At 36.1% G+C, this 20,542-nt stretch overlaps 1 protein-coding gene across 1 annotated transcript in view; it reads right to left on the bottom strand.

Moving 5' to 3' along the window:
• Positions 1–20,542, bottom strand: part of plppr5b (phospholipid phosphatase related 5b) — a 34,095-nt gene that overhangs the window by 11,350 nt on the left and 2,203 nt on the right. The window contains exons 2-4 of the mRNA XM_084102471.1: positions 13,447–13,579; positions 6,908–7,158; positions 331–507 (exon numbers count right to left, since the gene is read on the bottom strand). Of these exons, the coding sequence (XP_083958597.1) occupies positions 331–507; positions 6,908–7,158; positions 13,447–13,579 (561 nt within the window). The remainder of the gene's footprint in view (positions 1–330; positions 508–6,907; positions 7,159–13,446; positions 13,580–20,542) is intronic.

Raw genomic sequence — 20,542 nt, 5'->3', positions numbered from 1 at the left:
ATTTTCTTGACTTCCAGGCCTGAAAATCACATTGAAATTCTTCCAGGTTTTCCATGGAACCCTAAATATAGTGCACAAGCCTAATGGACTACATACACACTTAGGAGTTTTCAGTCCCCGTACCCATTAACCCTCATTGTAAAGAAAAGTTCAGCCGGGACATTCTGCAAAACATCAAATTTGTATGTTCCACAGAAGAAAGAAAATCATAAAGGTCTGGAATGACATGAGGGCGAGTAAATGATGACTGTCACCTATTACATTATATGTTTGCAAAGAGCCTGACAGAAATATACACCAGGAAAATGAAACACCTGATTAAAAACTTACTAGAAAGGTGGCGATGGCCACACCGATGATAAACCCGGCGATGACGTCAGACCAGTGGTTTCGATACTCCGCCACCCTGTTAATACCCGTTAGAAAGGCCAGGCACATCAGGCCCAAAGACATGACTGGTTTAGCCAGACGAGTTCCTTTGGCTCTCACTGTAAATGTAATGTACATCTGAAATCAGAGAAAAACAAAGTAACACATACTATTAAAATAATATATGATTTTGATATGCAATCATTTGTGCTTTATCTCATGCAACCCAAATAGTTTTTTGTAGCTCTACCCCTCGATTAGTAGGGCAGTTACTGTGCACATGGTCACTGTGTTTTTTACTGGTTGGATAGTTAACCAATCATAAAAATATCAAATGTAAATAAATGTATTCCAAAATGCACAGCAATCCAACCACATGACCTCAGTGATTTGAGAAGCAGATGTCAGGCCACATGCGTCATCCTTCCTCCTACCAAACGGAACTATGTCGGTATATGGAGACACAAATCATATTTGAGACATATGGAGCAACCACAAACACAAATATAAATTGCCATATAGGGCAAAGAGAGCCTTACATAGTGACAGAAACTGTTGTTATGGTTACTTCCTCAGGCGAATGTGACTTCTGTTTGCGACTATCTATTTGTGACTAGGTGAAAATGTGTGCTCTGACTAACTTATCTGACTTCTGTGGTTACCGAAACGTTTCTGAAAATGTTGTTGAAACATTTGATATACAAGTCATTTGGGTGTCCCCCAAGATCCCCCGTAATGCACACCCTGTTTTATAGACATATCAGATGGAAAACCCAGAGAAAAATGCACTAAAACTTATTATGAACTAAGGAATTTGTACATTTTGCAGGGTGAGAAAACAAAGATTTGAGGGTAGAGCTGCACAATATGTTAAAATAAAATCAATGTCGCTTAGTGCAATTATCAAATCGCAAAGGCTGTGATTTAATTAGAAAAATTATTTTAATTATTTTTCTAAAATACTCTATTTTTACACTGTAATAATATTATTACAATCACAAAATTTATATTCATTCATATTGAATTTGTAAAAAACTGTGAGAATGTGGCCTATGAAAAGTCAAGTGGAAATAGTATTAAAAAACTGCTCACTTTATGGTTACTGAACAAGATTTGAATTGGTTCTTGTAAAGCGTGAACACCCAAATGTTCACCATGTACAGTATACACACACACACACACACGTGCACGCACACAAACCCAAAATATCTCATGTCAGATTTTCCTCTATATGAGGGTGTGTATTAATGGTTGAGTCCTTGTCAGTGTGGCATGTCACTGTGTGTGTATGAGTGTGTATGTTTTCTAAAGAAAGCTCAGGAGGCGGTGAACAGCTATCTAACGCACATTTAGATCAGTCAGGCAAAGAGCGATTGACCAAAACAAGCCTATCTATCCAGAGGCAAAAAAAAAAAGTGTGACTTTGAAAGTCATGTCATAGCAAAGTGAAAGAGAAAATGTGAATAAAAGAGGGACAGTCCTGCCGACTCATTCTGGAGTATGCATTTGTTTTAGCGCTGAAGGTCATAGATAATCAGCCATCACTCCTGAGGAAACACCACACAAAGACAGTAATTGTTACCTTGTGCAAGTCTGAGACATACAGCGCCGTCTCTCTCAAAGTCTCGCTCTTTCATTGTCTCTTTCTAGTATTCAAAGGTCATGGTCACATTGTGACCTCATTTTATTCCATCTGAGGAGTTGAGGTCAGCAGACATATTTCGGTGTCCTCAAATCTCAATATGTATGACTCTGTTTTTAGAGAATATAAACCAGACAGATCAGACAGACTAATGAAAACCCAAATCATATATAAAATACTGAAATGCACTTCCAATGGACGTCTATGTGGCAAGGTTTTAAAAACAGAAATATGAAGCTCAGTTGTATAGTGTTATTTAAGCAGTAAAGTCTTTTGGCATCATCTAACACTCACTTAAAGTCAATCTTTAAAAACACTAACTAATATTAATATTACTATAATATTATTTATTTACAATATAAAATGTAATCTTTAGGATATCTCAATAAATATAAATTGTTCATAGTGTACATTATAATGTTGTGATGTCTAAATTCACTTTAGCATTCAAAATGTTTGATTTTTATGTATATATTTTCAAAGCAATTTTTTTTTAAGCATCATTACTCCAGTCTTCAGTCACATGATCCCTTAGAAATCTTCCTATGTGCTGATTTGCTGCTCAAGAAACGTTATCAATGTTAAAAACAGTTGAACTGCTTAACGTTTTTTTTCAGGTATCTTTAATAAACAGAAAGTTCAAAAGAACTGCATTTATTTTTGAAACAGTTTTCAATTGGTACAAAAAATGTCACTTTTGATGGATTTAATACGTCCTTGCTGAATAAAAGTATTAATTTCTAAGAAAAAAATTGTGTATCACAACTAGTTTTTTACTTTTTAACTTATTTTTTTTAACTAGTAAAATGGGTTGCGAGCACTGTTGCATGTTGGCTTTTCACGTGTCCTACATTTTGCATGTGCGATTCAGAAGCCGGTTGAGTCCTCAGTCATCTGCCTTCAGGGCTACTGTCAAAAACCATGTAGTCTTTGTGAATGCAACAAAACGTCATCTCTCAGGTCAAGGGCAGAGCCTCTGGATTGCCTGAAAGCTGTTTTAAAGTAAATTGTCAAAATATCAATTTTACACACTGTTGCACAGCCGTGAACTTCTTCCCCGAGAGATACTATGTGTCCTTTCTGTCCGGTCGACTGGCCATCAGCTGTGATAAACTTTCATTTACATCATCTGAAGACATACATTTTTATTGTATCTGTGACAGCTTAATGTTCAGAACTGAGAATGTCACATTAAAAGAGTTTAATGTTCAATGACCTTATCAAACTCTCTCAGTTTGCCTTAATAGTTTTTGGTGTAAAGTACTTCTCCTTTAAAACTGCTTAAAGCGGTTAAATACCTGCACACATGACCAAAGTATGGAAATCTACAATTGGCTATTTTATCAATGCAAAACACATCAGAATCAGCCTTAAAATCAGTAGCAGTCGCATATTCACTGTGGAGTATTTAATCTAGATTATCAACTTGTTAGTCTCTAATTAATCACAATGTTAAAAAGGAAGAATTTAGCTAACTCTTGGTTCTGCGGAACATACAGTACAAGCTAAAACAACAGCTCTCCACTTGCTGCCCTACATACAAAATGTGATTGATCTGCTCATTTGATTGGAGAAGCACGTTCATTCAAAGACACCCAGCAGGATGTCAAAAATTCAAAGTTCTCTGACACAGTACGGCATATCCTACAGACACTAATCAGACTCCTCTTGTGTCTACATTAATAATCGAACCTCCCAGGACACCGTGATTCTCTCGGAGTTCTAGTCATCAGGGCTCGACTCGACTAACAGCTGGGATGAGATATTCCCACTCCCTACGGACTGAGATTTCCTTGTGGGCCTGGTGCACATCTGCAGCAACATTACTGATGAAAAGGAGGGATAAACCATGCCAGATGCTCATTACTTGATTTTTGGACTCTGTCCTTCATAGTCCGCTCATCTGTACAGGACGTCTGGTATCCTAACCGGGTCATTGTGGCTAATTAGACCATGAATTGAAAAATTAAGGGAGGCCATAAAAGTGGTGATTAACATGGGAATGAATAAGTAAAGCTCATATGTTATCTAATTTATGGGGATGGTTAGAGCTATATTCGCAGCCCATTTCTAAAATGATTTGCGAGATTCAGTTTAGGTGGGCATCTGCACACACAAAAGGCAAAAATCTGATTTTGATAGGTTTTAAATTATTTTATAATTATAATTATTTTAACTCATTAAAATAAAGCAATTTTTACTTTTTTTTTTTTTTTTTGAAGTTACATGAGATTCAATTAGATTTTTCAGTTTAATATAATTTAAGTTGAAATTATTTCCAATTTGATTATACTTAATTTTGAGGCAACAACTAATGTTAAGTTTTTAAGTATTTTTTAAAAATCCAATTTGGGTCCAAAACTAAAATTGGATTAAAATCCATCCATTTTGTTGCTCATGGTTTGAATAGCAAAAATAGCACACACAAAAAAACCCCACAAAATGTGGTTTAAAATCTGACTGAAACCTGATTTCAACCCTAAACGGATTTCAAATCTGATCTGAATGTGTTTCAGTCTGAATGGTCAGATCAGTGTAGTGTAGACCAAGAAGTTTGTTTCCTCAGTTGGTATATAATGATTTTTACAAATCCCAACCACAAAACTCAAAAAATGTAAGATCATATTTAAAATTTTTGTGTATTTTTATGATACACAAAGCGCAAAACCATTAAAATAAACCAGATTATGTTCAGTATAAACAAAGCCTCATTCAAAACCAATTGAGTCACCAATTGATCCCATACAAGAAAAGTCCAGACAAAACCTTTAAATTGACATTAAATCTTTTCACACCAATCCAACTCTCATTTCCTTTCTCAATGGCAAATCTTCCTGCCGACAGATTGCTGACAGACCACAGCATTCATGGAAAAAGAGTTACCACTTTCTTCTGTTGCCTGTTACATAAAAAAAGTCCTTGCCACAAATGACTATGTTCACACTATAGTGCTTTCTGCCATATCTGTGCTCGATCAGGCTATGGACAGAATCCAAATTAAGCTCCTGTTCATTTGCATCTGCATTTCAAACGCAGTCCTGCGTGTGCCATCTCTCCTAGATGCACTCAAGATAAGCCTGCTTCATGACGTTCACTATAAGATGCAGAGATATACATATCAATGATTCGCACTGGCCATTAAAAATTCAAACCCACCCCAAAGTGGTGCTTGCTGTAAGAAGAGGCCAAATCACCTTCATATGACCGCTGTATTTAAAAAAGAGCTTAAAGGCAAAAGCAGATTGACGGTTGTCACTTTACATCACATTCATTAATGAAGGTGAGTGTGTACAGCTGCAGATGGATGTCCTTTGATTTTGAACATCCTTCTTCAAGAACTTCAAAGCTAATGACTTTCTAAGACAGGGATAGCTACAGGTCGGAGTAACGGGCATGCAGAAAGGTAGGGGTATGCCAAAATACATAATGCTACAACAGAAACTAACCCCACACCCTAACAGGCAGCTTTCGAAACCAATTGAAAAGATCTTTCATGCCCATTACTCCGACATGCAGATACCCACAGTTGGACTTTATAAGGACTCGCAGATGACGTTACAGGGTCCGTGTTACACGTTATAAACGAATATGATGTTTTTATGGAGGAAAAGTTGGACTATTTTAAATTGACGTGTTATCTTAAAATGCAAAGTTTGGAGTGGGACACTCAAAAAACAATGCAAAAAAGTTAATCAGCATGTGTATAGTAGATCTAAAAAGGGATACATTTAAAGACAACTTTTTCAAGAAAGATATACCATGGAAACAGCCTAACAGCTGAAGCACAGCATGTTAATTTAACCATCACTGTTAAAAATATCAAAACTAAATAAAGTATAAAAGATACATTTAAAGACACAACTTTTCCAAGAAAGGTTTACCATGGAAACAGTGTAACAGCTAAAGCACAGCATGTTATAACCATCAATGCTAAAAATTGCCATGCCAATAAGAGCATTCAACAAATCATCTGCATCATTTCTTTAAAAAAATATTCACCCAAAAATTCACCCAAACTAATTACTCACCCTCATGTCGTTCCAAACCCGTAAGACTTTCGTTCATCTTCGGTACACAAATGAAGATCTTTTTGATGAAATCTGAGAGCTTTCTGTCCCCCCACTTTCAAGCCCCAGAAAGTAGTTAAGACATCATGAAAGTAATACATGTTAATCCAGTGGTTTAATTAAATTTTATGAAGCGACGTGAGTGCTTTGTTTGCACCAAAAACAATTTACCACTTTATTTACAAAATCTTAATCCAACTCGCGCAACAATGTCTGCTCTCTCATCAACACAACACGCATAGTACGTAGTGGTGCTCTCGAGATTAATATTTTGTAAATAAAGTGGTAAAGTGTGTTTGGGTTTTTTTGCACAAACTTGCGTCGCTTCATAAAATTGAAGTTAAACCACTGGAGTCACATGGATTACTTACTAATGATGACTAATGTCTTCTGGGGCTTGAAAGTGGTAGTTGCGTAGGCTGTCAATGAAGGGACAGAAAGCTCTCAGATTTCATTAAAAAGATTGTGTCCAGAAGGTGAAAGAAAGTCTTACGGGTTTGGAACTGCATGAGGGTGAGTAATTAATGACAGAATTTACATTTATGGGTGAACAAACCATTTAACACTGTCGGATAGGTTTAGGTCAGGTTTAGTGTAGGTGGTCCGTTATTTTCAAACGCAATAGAGCATTAACCTTTAAGCGCAATTCATTGGACAATTCATTTCTGAACTGCCACAATATAAACAACAACCAAAAAAATAAAGCGTTGTAAGATTCACGTTCATGTGTGAATCACTTACTGGACATTTCACTTGCAAGTTTTAATGTTTTAACTCACCACAGGCAAGTTATTCCAGTGAGCCTAGGTTGGATTTAAGAGATACTCACAGCCATATAGAGCGCGGCGTACACGCTGAGCGCCGCCTCTTTGGAAGGGAAGGTCTTGCGGGCACGCAGGATGTCATCCTCGTTGCCGGTGCAGGCTTCCTGATGACTGATATAACGTAGAGCTTGCTGGCAACCCAGAGCTGTGAAGTTGGGCTTACATACTGTCAGGAAATGAGGGGCCAGGTTCCCTGTTACCACCTGACCGGCATTCACGAAGATGTCTGTGGTGAAAAGGCCAAACAAGTATACACCTATGGAGACGAAAACAGATACAGATACCAATTACTACAAAAACAAGACAACATTTTTTTTTAGCAAGATTTGAGGAACTATTGTGACCATCAGCTACTGAAAAACCAATACAACTTCCTACATTTGATATAAAAATTCACAACTTTAAAAGTATAAAATCCCTTAAAGAGAATCCATCAAGGTGGGGCTTAAAATATGTATTTGACAAACATGACCTGGAAATCGGTTCAATTATTCAGTGGTTGTGCCTGGCCTGTTTATGTAGGCTCGGTTAGCACAGGGTGTACCCGAATCAAAATTTCCTACTAGCGCACATTAAGGGGACTAATATGCCTAAGACTAGATAATCTCCACAGTGGCACACATCTCGCGGCTGAGCTGTGCGGAGGCATTAGAGAAGCTAATGTTCTGAGTTGATGAGATAATAACCTATCTTCTTAACTGAACAGAGTCTTTCTCTTCGGTGCTCTGTAAATCAAACTATAATACCTCAATGAAGAGCGCTCAAACACTCACAATGCTTCTCTGATGTGATTTACTTCATTGAATTAAACAATTTTCAATATATACTTATATTCACTAAAAATAGCAAAAAGTAAAGTAAATAAGAGTTTGAACTCACTGAAACTGAGTGGTGTGGGTGTGTGTGTGTGTGTGATTGGTTCTAATTCAGTTAGTTCATTTAGCGTAGGATTTGATGATGCTTGAGACATCTGTTCTTGGGCTACATCGGTTGCGCTTTATGTTTTGGATTCACTAAAAGAATCAGCACAAAATAGTTTTTGCTTTGTGAATCAGACTACACTAGTTATGCTGTATGATACTGCATGCAGCCTGCGAAGACAAATCAATAGAAAGATGCATTTTCTTGCCATCGTTCTGCGATTCAAGCACCTTTACCTGATCAAATTCAATTAGTTCTGCAAACTTCCTGACTTCAGGAATCACTGGCAAAGGGTTTACAGGTCAGTCCTGGGATTTTACGAATCAATATGGATTGGAGATCGTTGAAAATTAATCATTAATATTATGTTTACCTAGCCCAACATTGACATGCCCTAACTGTCAAAAATCTAAACAAAACTATGCAAGGTAAAAGAAAATGAGCCTACATTGAATATAGGCAACAATTTTGTTGTTCACCCCTTAATGATCCCGAAGCAAAATGAGAACCACTGAGCTTGAGAAACCCGAACTCATGATGGACACATCACAAATTAATCCTTTATACCCTTCTTTTCTGAGGTCTTTTACAATTGTAGATATTTTCCGAAGAAAAGGAAGTAAGCATTGTTTCTGAACGAGCTTCATTTTTTCTCCTTCACTCCTAAATGTCATGTTCTTCTTGTTTAGAACATCTTTTCAGCTCGACAGAATGACAGGTTTGACAAGGCTATTATTATGGCCATTGAACGACTTGTATCAACAATAAGTCATTTTCATAACTGTTGCCAGACGTATTCAGACAACATTAACAAAGCACCATTTAGCATGTTTCCATGCATAAATACAGTCGCTCACAGGAACGCCTTGTGGAGTTTTAAGTGACACACAGCAAAAACAAGTTTGGCAGACGATTTGGAGAGAAAATATGGTCTTATTTTACTAAGAGAGGTGATAATGCCAGCTGAGGTTCACATAAAAATGTCATCTTATAAGGTCACTGGCTGGCATCACATCAATCCTGTTTTCTGTTATGTTGGCAATATAACTTTGATGCTGACAGTCTCTAAACTGCGTTCTGTCTGCAAACGAACTGGGGCTAAAAATGGCTTATTCACACTTCCTTTCACATGGACATTTCAACAACTGCGTGGACACCAAAGGAACATATTGCTGTCTGTGAATCTTGGAGCATTCGTTGATATCCGCTCTGATTCAGTGAATTAATTCAGAATGGATTCAACTGATTCAACTTCTGTCCATGAGTGTTTATTTTTTGCTCCAAATTTACGTGGTCTACCCTACTACATAAATGGCATTAAGTTTATTTTTCTAAAATGACTGTGCATTATCCAGCAAATAAATAAATACATGGACATGAAATATTGATAAAAAAAAAAACTATTACAATGCACAAAACAGTCAACCTAGCAACAATCTTATTTTTCAACAAAATACAAGAAAATCAATTTAGCAATTCATATTCTAAACTCTCAAGTGTACATAAAAGTGTTTACTTTTAGAAGCTCCATATGTTTCATGTATCAGGGTCCATTCCATCATAAAACAATATATGTGTGCCAAAATTAGGTTACAATTTAATTACTAATGACTATAATAAATGTAGGGGTGATCTTCCTATTATTACTCATACATACCATTTTATATATATACCATTTAGTATGTAGAGATTACACTTTTTTTAGCCTATGGCTAGAAAATAAACAAAACATGAATTCTAAGTAAATGAGCTGAATTTAAAACAAGAGATTTCACCCAATTATGGCTGTTTTAAATAAAAAGACATTGTTACCTTCATAATGATAAATTCAGCTTGGTTGTAAATTGTTATAGCATCTCATTGATATAACTTGGAGGAGGAACAGGCATTTTATTGGCACAAACACACACGGCTTTGAAGTGTTTTCTGATTTCATTCATGATCTTTTTTATATCAAGAGTCGAAGTGAACCAAGAGTTCTTCTCAAGCAGAGAGATTGAGATATATTACTGAGAAAGCCTGTCTAACTCAGAGTGCACCATGACCCACAGCCATTTTCTAAATTTAATCTCTCCCAAAGAACATCGCAGCGTGAGTCATTATGCAAATAACACAAGCCAGTGACTCCAGGTCACGAAGCAACTGGTCTCATTGGATGCTTTTCTGTTGAGATGCACCGTCAAACCTCAAACAAAAAGGAAGAAACAAAATTTTTTCATTTCATGCAGCCTGGAAACACACCTGACATCTTCTAGGTGCTTTTTCTTTTGAGTATCAAACTCAAAAGATAGAGCACAGGTTTACAAGGGAAAAAAATACACCTGTAAAACAGATACTCATACCCAACAACCATAAAGAATTTGCCTAGTAAAATAATAGATTATTTGTCCTTTATACTTTTATTACATAGAACCATTTTGTATAAGCAATAAGGAACTCTATCCTGTACTATATTGTGAATCTATTTACATATATATACACTATGGTTCAAAAGTTTTGTGTCGGTAAGATTGCTTAATTTTTTTTTAAAGAAGTTTCTTATGCATTGCATTTACTTGATAAAAAATATAGTAAAAACAATTTCAAATAACTGTTTTATATTTTAATGCTTTGAAATTTAATGCTGAATTTTCAGCATTATTACTCCAGTCTTCAGTGTCACATGATCCTTGAGAAATTATTCAAATATGCGGATATGCTGCTTAAGAACTTTATTGTTATCATCCATGTTGATGACCTAAAACAGTTTTGCTGCCATGATACATTTTTTCATGATTCTTTGATGAATACAAAGTTTGAAAAATAAATCTTTTTTAACATTATGAATTTTTCACTTTCGATCAATTTAATGCATCCACGTGGAATAATAAAAGCATTAATTTCTTTCAAACAAAAAAAAAATCTTACTGATCCCAAATGTCTGACCACAACGTCTCAAACCATATTGCTTAAACCTGTATGAATTTACAGGGTCACAAACATCAAACATGAATGAGATTTAAGAAATGCAGTGGATTTTGAGTGAACAACGACTTAAATTTCAGTTTGTTCCTATATTTCTGATCTTTTTTTTCTTTTTTTTCCAGAAAAAGTAATAAAACAAGTTTGGATTGGAACAAGATGAGGGTGAGTAAATGATCAGACAGACATAATTATTATTTTTGGGTGAACTTTTTCTTTAAGAAGAAAAGACCTGATGATTTTGAGCTTGAAATAAACTATTATATCTCTTTAAAGATAAAAATGTCACCATGTAGATTAAATCATGACAGATACATCCGATTTCCTCCGGGCCACATTGACTTCTGCTGAACACTGACAGATGCTGTCAGTAAAGTAAATGTGACCTTCTCAGCACTGTAGGAGGCTTAGGAAGAATTCTGCTTATCTGATTTGTCTTTAAGAACGCTAATGCCGTCAGATGTCCAACAAGCAGCTTGGATGACTAGGCACTGGAAACTGTGAAACTATGACTAAAGTACTGTATATTCTGCCGGAAAATGAGAGCGTCTGCAGTGAATAGGAACCATTTAATGCGGAAATTAATAGGAGATGGAAGTGGGGATCAGGCTAATAATCCATGACATTGCTGTTTCTTTATCTCACAAAAACACTGAAGCATTAGAGGGAGAAAATTATTGAAAAGGGGGACAAAATGAAACAGAGAACGAAAGAGTGAGCGAGAGAGAGAGAGAGAGAGAGAGAGAGAGAGAGAGAGAGAGAGAGAGAGAGAGAGAGAGAGATCACAGATTAAGTCTGGTCTTAATTTGTTAAACTGCATTGAGTACATGTGGTTGAAGAGGCTTTACCATCATGATGCTGTAGGGCACGTGAGGTTACATAAACAGCAAAAAAAAACAAAAAAAAAAACAAACACCTATAGATCATATAGATGTACAGACTGTGTTTCCAGTAGTAATGCACCGAAATGATTTTTTTTTACAGAAACACTGAAACCAAAATGTGCCCCTATTATGCTATTAAAGGTCCCAATTTTGTATTGGAGGTCTCCTACAATAGGCTTACATGCATCTGAGGTCAAAAAACACGTTCTCATTATATAAATTGCAGGATCACATCTTTTCTCACAGTGTCTGGACTCTGGAATGGTTAGATCTAGGATCAGGTCTCTTTAAAGCCCTTATTTCTGAGAGACTTCTCTGCTCTGATTGGTCAGATGGCCCAGTCTGTTGTGATTGGTCTAGCGCATGTCGGAAACAAAAAGTTATTGTAAAAACAATAACTGCCCGAGTCCACATCCTTTGGAAGCGTGTGAAAGTGGATTTCTAGATGTTTTCTCGACATGTAGACCTTTTACATTTACAAACAGCTATATTACACAGTACATGAAATTAATATCTGAAAAAGCATAATAGGGGCACTTTAAAGTTTTCATTTAAACTTAAAATCTAATTAAATTTGTGTAATTGGGTAACTGAACTCAGTTTGTTATTCATGGTGTCATGATAAATATAAAGAGGCGATAAATTAAACCAGATGTAGTAAAGTTCTTCATCAACGAGCAGCCTTGTTTTCAGCCAAACAAGTTTTACATATTGCTTCTTTAGCATCCTTTTTGGTCATGGTGAAATGCTTCCACACTGCTGACATGTTTACCTGTTGTAGCTTATCCACACTGAATGCACAAAATAAATGCTGACATGCTCAAAGAAAGCAAAATCGGAGAAGCACTAATTAAACTTCACTTTAAGGCAGAGCTTAATTTGTAAATGATTAATCAAAAACAACAATTTCAAGGCTGACACTGACTGACACTGAACATACAACTTTAATTTTCCCGAATATACACTGATGTCACAAAATGGTGATGGCACAACTATAAGAGCATTATTATATAGCTGCGTTGAGACCAAATATTGTGCAGTTGATCAGTGATATTCTCTCTCACTTTTGATGTCGTACATCAATTTCTGATACTGACTGACCCGTTGCTCATGTCTCCCGCTATCCTGATTATCGGGATCTCTTTTAAAACACCATCAGCTTTACTCGTGAATATGGTAAATGAAAATATGCTTGACTGTCTTTTTGACATTTTGGCGATATTAACTCATTTTTATTAGAATAATTTATATACACTCTCTCCAAACTTTACGCTTTACTTGCTCACAAAACAATAAGCAGTAAGCACCAACCAATGATAGTGATTTTGACCTTAAGAAAGCTAACTGGTCAAAAATATATGTGCTGAGGGCCAATAGCAAAACATACTCTCCAAATACATCTGTATAAACCCGCTCTGTCTCTCACACGCACACACTGTCGCCATGTAATGTACATGTTAATGCTGGATCGTTTAAAAACAAATGCCGGAAAGCAAAAATCCCACATCTGACATTTTTCGGAACAGGATCCGGCTTAAATTAAGCACTGCTTTAAGGGTAATTAAGTCCTTCACACACCTTCCTTCACAGGTTCTATCCTAAAATACAAGGGTTTTGGCACTAGTGCACTTAACGTTGGTTGGAACAACCTCTCTGTTAAGAGGGAAAAGCTACTTCCAAGTAATTCCAATGGCTTAACTGTAAATTGAATGCCAGGGATGAAAGCACATCGTTCCATAAAAAGATCCATAAAATAAAGTGGAATAGCAGTGACATACCAAGGAAACGGAAAGTCCTCCGCACTAATGGGTTGAGGTAACAGCAGTCCCCATTCACGATGGTCTTCTCTCGACTGTCAAGGTCCTTTGATGTATACTCTATCAAGAACAACACAGTTTCTGTCACGGTGATCTGAAACAGAGCAGAACATCAGAAAACGTTAAAAAACGTTTAGTGCAAAACTTGCACTATTAAGCCATGGAGGTCTAGGTGGTTGCTAAGGCATTGTTAGATGGTTTTGACCCAGTAAATTAGCCCACAATCAAAAAAACTTTATTTCATAAGGTCTGGAATAGAGTACAGAACCCAAGAAGCTACTATACTAGCGTGTGGAAAGCTACAACCTAAAAACTAATTTTCAGTTGCCAATAGAAATGTTAGGAAACAGAACAAACGATTGAGAGAAAAAAAAGTTTAAAAACGACAACAAGACAGAAACAAGAAATTGATTATCTGGCTGCATTGTTAAAGCCTGCTGGTTCTGCCTCAGCAAATTAATCATTATAATAATAATAAATGTGTGATGATCATTATGAGAACAGGCATTATTTCTATCCCATAAATCCAAATAAGAGTTTGTTCTGCCCTTATTTGCATTCATTAGATGATGTGTTGCAATATTGTTGTAGACAGAAGCCTTGACTAGAGGCATTTTCATGCAGTGTACTTCATCTACAGGATTGAATCATACACTGTAAACAATTATATGATCAATAAGTTATGACAACATGTTTTTACATTGCTTTAACTCACCAAAATAAGTTAAGCAATATTTAACTTTTATTATACATTATACAAGTTTCAATTTGTCAGTTTAATGTAATTTAAGTTGAAATGACATAAACATCCAAGTTGATTGAACTTAAAAACTGAATGCAGCAATTTTTTTAGTGTATATATGGTCAGTTGGATTGATATTATTACTAAATGTTCTCCATTGACTATGTGACCCTTGTTACACCATTAGAAGAGATTAACTCTTAATATTAATATTTTGATGAAAAACTATGAAAACTTATTTATGAAAGCAACATATATTTGAAACTGAATTTCACTTTATTAACAGACTGCATGTTCCTGGTCTTATTGTGAATGATTCATCAGAATTTTTGCAATTTTTCATCAAAATGTAATAACTTCTCAAATAACTGCTTAACTGCCTCTCAAATTACTTTTCTTTTCCGCTGATGTCACCAAGCCCTCTCATTTTTCACCCCTCCCCTTCAACCTCCTGTCACACAGGACACCTTGCACAATCCAATCAATTCCCAATGGATAGCTTCAAGTCCTGCAGCATTATTTTCTTGTAAAAAAAAAAAAAAAGTTTTCATGTCATCTTTAAAAATGGATTTTAGGATCCATAAAGATTTTAGGTGTTTAAAGAGAACTCGATCTGCAATAAAAGTTAACTAATGAGAAATTGCTTTCTCTTCTGTTCATGAGTTTCTGAGTTTGACTGAGATAAAGAGACCAGGATTCGGACTCAATGAGGAGCTTGAGGCTCTTCCTGATCTGTCAGAGTGATTTAAGAGCTTGTCCAGCTCCTTGAGGGTTTGCTTTTGGGGCTTATACATGCAAGTAGGATCTTCTACTTCCAAAAGCAGAGGGACTTAATCTTGTATTCTCAAACCGCATAAACCACCGCAATAAAATTTGGCTAGAGAAGCGTAAGAGCTCGGTGGCCCCTTTGCAGCCCTCCTTACTTCAAAACAGTAGCACAACCGCTCAAGGCTTTACACACACACATACATACACAGCAGAATCTAGGTTATGAGCATCCAACATATACTTCCATATATTTAATGCAACAACCTTAGACCCTGACAGGGCAATTTCTATGTGAAAAATTATTTTGATTACTTGAAAAATTACTTGATTTTATCCATTAGGAATTTGCTGGGTTGTGAAAAAAAATTATTCTCCATATGACAGATAGTCAGGGCTGAAAAATAAGAGGGCTTGGTGATGTCAGCTGAAAAGGAAAGCAATTTATTTGATCATAATGATAGATTACAAAGACACTGGAATAATGTGCACTGAATATTGATATTATTTCTGGTTGACATTAAAGTTGAAGTATGCTGTTTTCGTACCTCTGGTGTCACCAAACAGAACAGAAACAATAAAGACAGGTATAGAACAGGTTTCCTTAAACATTCCCCCTGTCGTCCATTGGTCAAACAAATAGATAGCCCCGCCCTGACCTCATACCATTGGTTGAGCCTGTTGCAATGCCAAGCTGGTCAGGATGCTTGTGTTTCTTGCTTGTGTAAGTCTACGACAGTGACTCCTAGTAACTACAACACAGTATGACTGACTGAATAACAGCAGGAGGTATAAAAGAAGGTTAACTAAATGAGATTTAAACAGTGTTTATACAGTCAGCCGTTATAGGGTTAGTTCACCCAAAAATGAAAGAAATTGTCATCAATTACCCACCTTGTCGTTCCAAGCACGCAAGACTTTTGTCCATCTTCCAAACACAAATGAAGATATTTTTAATGAAATATGAGAGATTTCAGTTTCTCCACTGACAGCCTACGCAACTGACACTTTGACACTTCAAAAAATTCAGATCGTAAAACGAATCCATATGAATCGAGTGGTTCAGTCAACATTTTCTGAATAGACTCGATCGCTTTATATGATGAACAGATTAAATGTAGGCTTTTATTCACATATAAATATTGATCAGCGAACATAAACAGAAGCTCAATCGTATGCTTGATGCACAAGAACAGACCTCGTTGGTTCTTGCCGAAGCTGAAACGTGCTGCGTAACAAGAATGAACCTCATTGGTTCTCGAATGTAAAGTGAACATGTTTGAGCTTCGGTTTACCACATCTGATGTGTGGGCTGATGCATGGTTATATGTGAATAAAAGCCTAAATTCAATCTGTTCATCATATAAAGCGATCGCGTCTCTTCAGGAATTCCGCTCAATTCATATGGATTAGTTTTACAATCTCTTTATGAACTTTATGAAGTGTCAAAGTGTCAGTTGCATAGGCTGTCAATGGAGGGACAGAAATCTCTCAGATTTCATCAAAAAGATCTTCATTTGTGTTCCGAAGATGAACGAAAGTCTTACGGGTTTGGAACAACATGGGAGTGAGTAAATAGTGACAGAATTTGGGGGTAAACAAACCCCTTAAGGTCTGGATTGCATGTTTACAATTTTTTTTCACTGATTAAAACATGTTAATAATCTGAAACAGGTAAACACACCAAACAATTCAAAAATAATTACAGTACAGATGAACTCGAGCACACAGTGGTGTAAACACAAAGAACTAATCTGCATTAGAATAAAGAGGTTAAATCTTTAGCGGTAAGCTCTAAGCATGAGGTTACAGTCTTTGAAGTTACTGAGCGGAAATACCTCTCTTTTACCATACCAATATGCTTGCCAACCTTAAGTGCTATCTGTAGATCTCAAGAAGATCTCAAGAAGAGGAAGAAACTAAGAATACAGCTGAGCTCATTTCCTAAAGTCATTTTTACACAAGCTTGATTTAAAACTGTAAAATAACAGTTTTAATACAACATATTCACATGTCTGCATAACGGCCCTCCAATAAACGACACAACACAATCGTGATGTGTAGCCCAACGCTAATGCCCAAAAGTGGACATGACCGTAAACTTGACCGTTTCCAACCTAATGGGCTAAAACTCACAAAACACAGAGCAATTCAAGCATGAAGTCCTGATCACTCAGCCAGACATGAACATCTGTTAGTTTCTCGCTGGTTTGTAGGGCCCAGATGATCGCTGTTGACAATGGAGAGATATTTGTTTGGACTGTGTTAATGAACAGCTATTTCATACTCATCATGGCTCACTTTCTATTGCCAGAGCATCTTTTCAATCTGTTCTATAGAACGGAGAGAAATCTAGAGGTGTATTGAATAAGAAGAATAATGCTGTGAAAAATAAGAAAACTCCACAACCTCTTGATTTTCCTGATTACATTTTTAAAATCACCCTTTTATATCAAAAACCCTTAAACCACTGAGTTCAGAAACATTACTGGATGTAACAAGGCAAGTGTCATAAAGATTTTAAATATATAAAGACCACAGAGACAAAAAGATAGGATATTTAAACACAGCCAAACCTCAACAATGGAGTATGTTTGGAATAATCTCTGAAAACTGGGGATTAAGATTTTTATTTATTTTTTGTGAAATCTTCCTAGAAAGAGAAAAAAACACAACAATACTAACAAACACTAACCAGCACTAACAAGCCTTTTCCTCATCTTCATGTGGAAGCCCAATTCACTCAATTCAACTCATAATTATTACTTACAATTTCGGAAATGGGCTTCCATACCTTCAAGTTTCTCCTAAACATGATTTCAAAACAAATTTGGCAACCTGTAAGTCAAAAATTATGAATATATTAGGGCGGTAAAAGACTTTTTGTACCAATCTATTAAATTCTACAACAAAGTGTCATTATAAAACAACAATACATCTTCATTACCAAGATGGCTGCCAAGTGAAGTGACTTGCCCTTAAAGGGCCTTTGATTTTGGTCAGTACTAACAGAGACTCCACACGCATTATTTGAGCACTGCATAATACTAATAGATTTTGAAACCATACTTGCTCATTTTTGTAATCTTAAGTACTTTACTTATAGATAACCCCTCTGTGCCAGACAAAATGTACTCAATGAATGCTATGACAGCTCTAACTGGGAATGGTCAATACGAAAATACAGCAGTTAAGCATGCTTATATGAGTTGTGAAGTAATTTACTGTATTTTGACAATCTAACGATAACATAAATGGCATCTGAATCCACACACATTTATATAACACCCCACAGCTGCTAAATGGATGTAGTTAAATATGTTTTTGAAAGCATAATGATGGATTTGCCATAAAATTGTGTTGTCAATACTAGAAACTGGTTGTTGAATTGTCCCTGATGGCAGTCACAACTCAACTTTGACATACAAGTGTATACTAAGACATAAAAGAAGTAGTTCTGGGGACGAACATATATGGAAAGCCTCAACATCTTCCGAAGAATATGATGATCTATGACATCTGACTGCATATCAGAAGCAGACAGCTGTCATTCATCAGTATCTATGCTCTTCAGAGTTTTCATGCATTATAGAAAATAAGCACCAATGCAACAGCTTCAAAGTTAGAGAGATCAAAAACAACACATGCTACACTCAACTAAATAAATGTTCTTCGATTTGAAATGTAGATATTCTCTTTACCACATCAATAATTTCATCAAGCTGTAAAAACCTAATTGGAACCTTTATTTCTAAAAGTGAGTCAAGTGAAATATGAGCATGCTTATATTAGCTTGTTTATTAGTCATGTAGTAATTGCCTTCTCCTAAGTGACTTGCAGCACATCTTTATTACAGGGACAGGCCCCTGGAGCAATCTGGGTTGAGTGATTTGCTCAAGGGCACATGATGTTAGGGGACGTCTGAGAGTATGTGTTACATTATAAGACATGTTTACAAGTGCACTTGCAAATCATGAGTTAAAATGACAGACACATTGCATCTTAATCTTGCTACGACTACTGGTCTGACCTTTCACTATCAAGTGAATCTGCAAAAATCGTCAACCTGGGTAAACCGATTACACTCAAACTTTGTCTATTATAATCTCTGACGAAGAATGGGCTTTGTTATGGTTTAGCACATTTGGCAGTGATCTTCAAATTCCATTCCTTATCAGAAGTTATCAGTATTAAATATGTTGTAATCCGTTTTAAATAAAGTTGTGATGGGCATACTAGTCTGACTTATCCAAACGTCTGACTGTCTACGGGTGATATCGCAAAATCGCATCCAAATCCGGCAGCGAACTTATTATGTTGAGGGATTTTTTTAATCATTTTGCTTTTGTAAGACTTTTCCCCCATAACCCACACCTTAACGCATCAATGTCATTTTTTCCAATATCAGCTCGAACTGAGCAATATCTCTGTCTGAAACTCATATCTTTACAGCAAGCCTTTCAGACTACAAATCACAGTGTGATGGTTTCACTGCGGAGATAGAGTTCATCTCTCTTTACGACAGCTTTGGCTGGGGTCACAGTGTTACAATGTAGCAGCTGGATTGTAATTTTTTCTGTCTAGAACAACATTGAGCCAATATCTGTCTATGCCACTCTGCTCAAAAAGGTGTTTGGGAAAAATATAACAACCTAGCTGCCATGTAGCGACACTTATAACCTGTCAGCACTGTGAATGAAAAATCCATCTATTACAGTCTCCAGAAAGGAATCACTAAAAATAGGTTATCTTTAGTTTAGATTTTCTCTCTTTCTTTTTACCCCTCACCTTTTTCTGCATTTAAACTATTGAAACCAATCTAGTCTCATGCTGTATCTGATTATTAGCATAAAGTATAGTCCACATTACAGCTCATAGCTAAAAACCACCCACTTAGACAGGAAGCAGGAAGAGCATCTGACTGAAATGTAAAGTGACATATCAAAGATTTTTGTGTGATGTATAGAGTTGGGTAACTCTAAGCAAAGCAGAAAATACAGATATGCTGAAGGCAAGGCTAAGAATTTAATACTCACCAAGTGCTAAATTTGCAATAAATAATAATAATAATAATAATAATAATCAACAACAACAACCTTGGTGAGTATATAAAACATGACTCAAAATGTAAAATGCAATTATCCAAATAATCCAACTGTCATAGGGGCAAAAATATTTTTTTTTTAACTCTTGAAAGATGCAATGTCTTGAAACGCAGAAAAATAGCAGTCTGTAAATGTGCACACCCAAATTATTTAAAAAAATACCATCTTAAAACAGCCAATCAAATTGGAGCATGCCATTTGGAGAAAGTGTTTGCAATGTTTGTGTTCAGTATGCATATAGATGGTACCTGAGCAGTTTCTGGTCAGTCTATGGCGCACCACCTGAGGCTGAGACTAAGGGACAGAGACTTTACGCAACACTGTTTTCAACTAAAAACAGAAAACTTTTTATGCGTTTTGCCCGCTCATTTACAAAATTACAAAAATGCGAATTTATGATATCCTGCATACTGCATATTACGTGTTCAATCTATAGGCGCTTAGT

This window comes from Abramis brama, assembly GCF_963993115.1.
Source record: "Abramis brama genome assembly, chromosome: 24".
Classification (NCBI taxonomy): Eukaryota; Metazoa; Chordata; class Actinopteri; order Cypriniformes; family Leuciscidae; genus Abramis; species Abramis brama.
The sequence above is the reverse complement of the archived record's forward strand: the minus strand, read 5'-3'. Positions and strand labels throughout refer to the sequence as shown.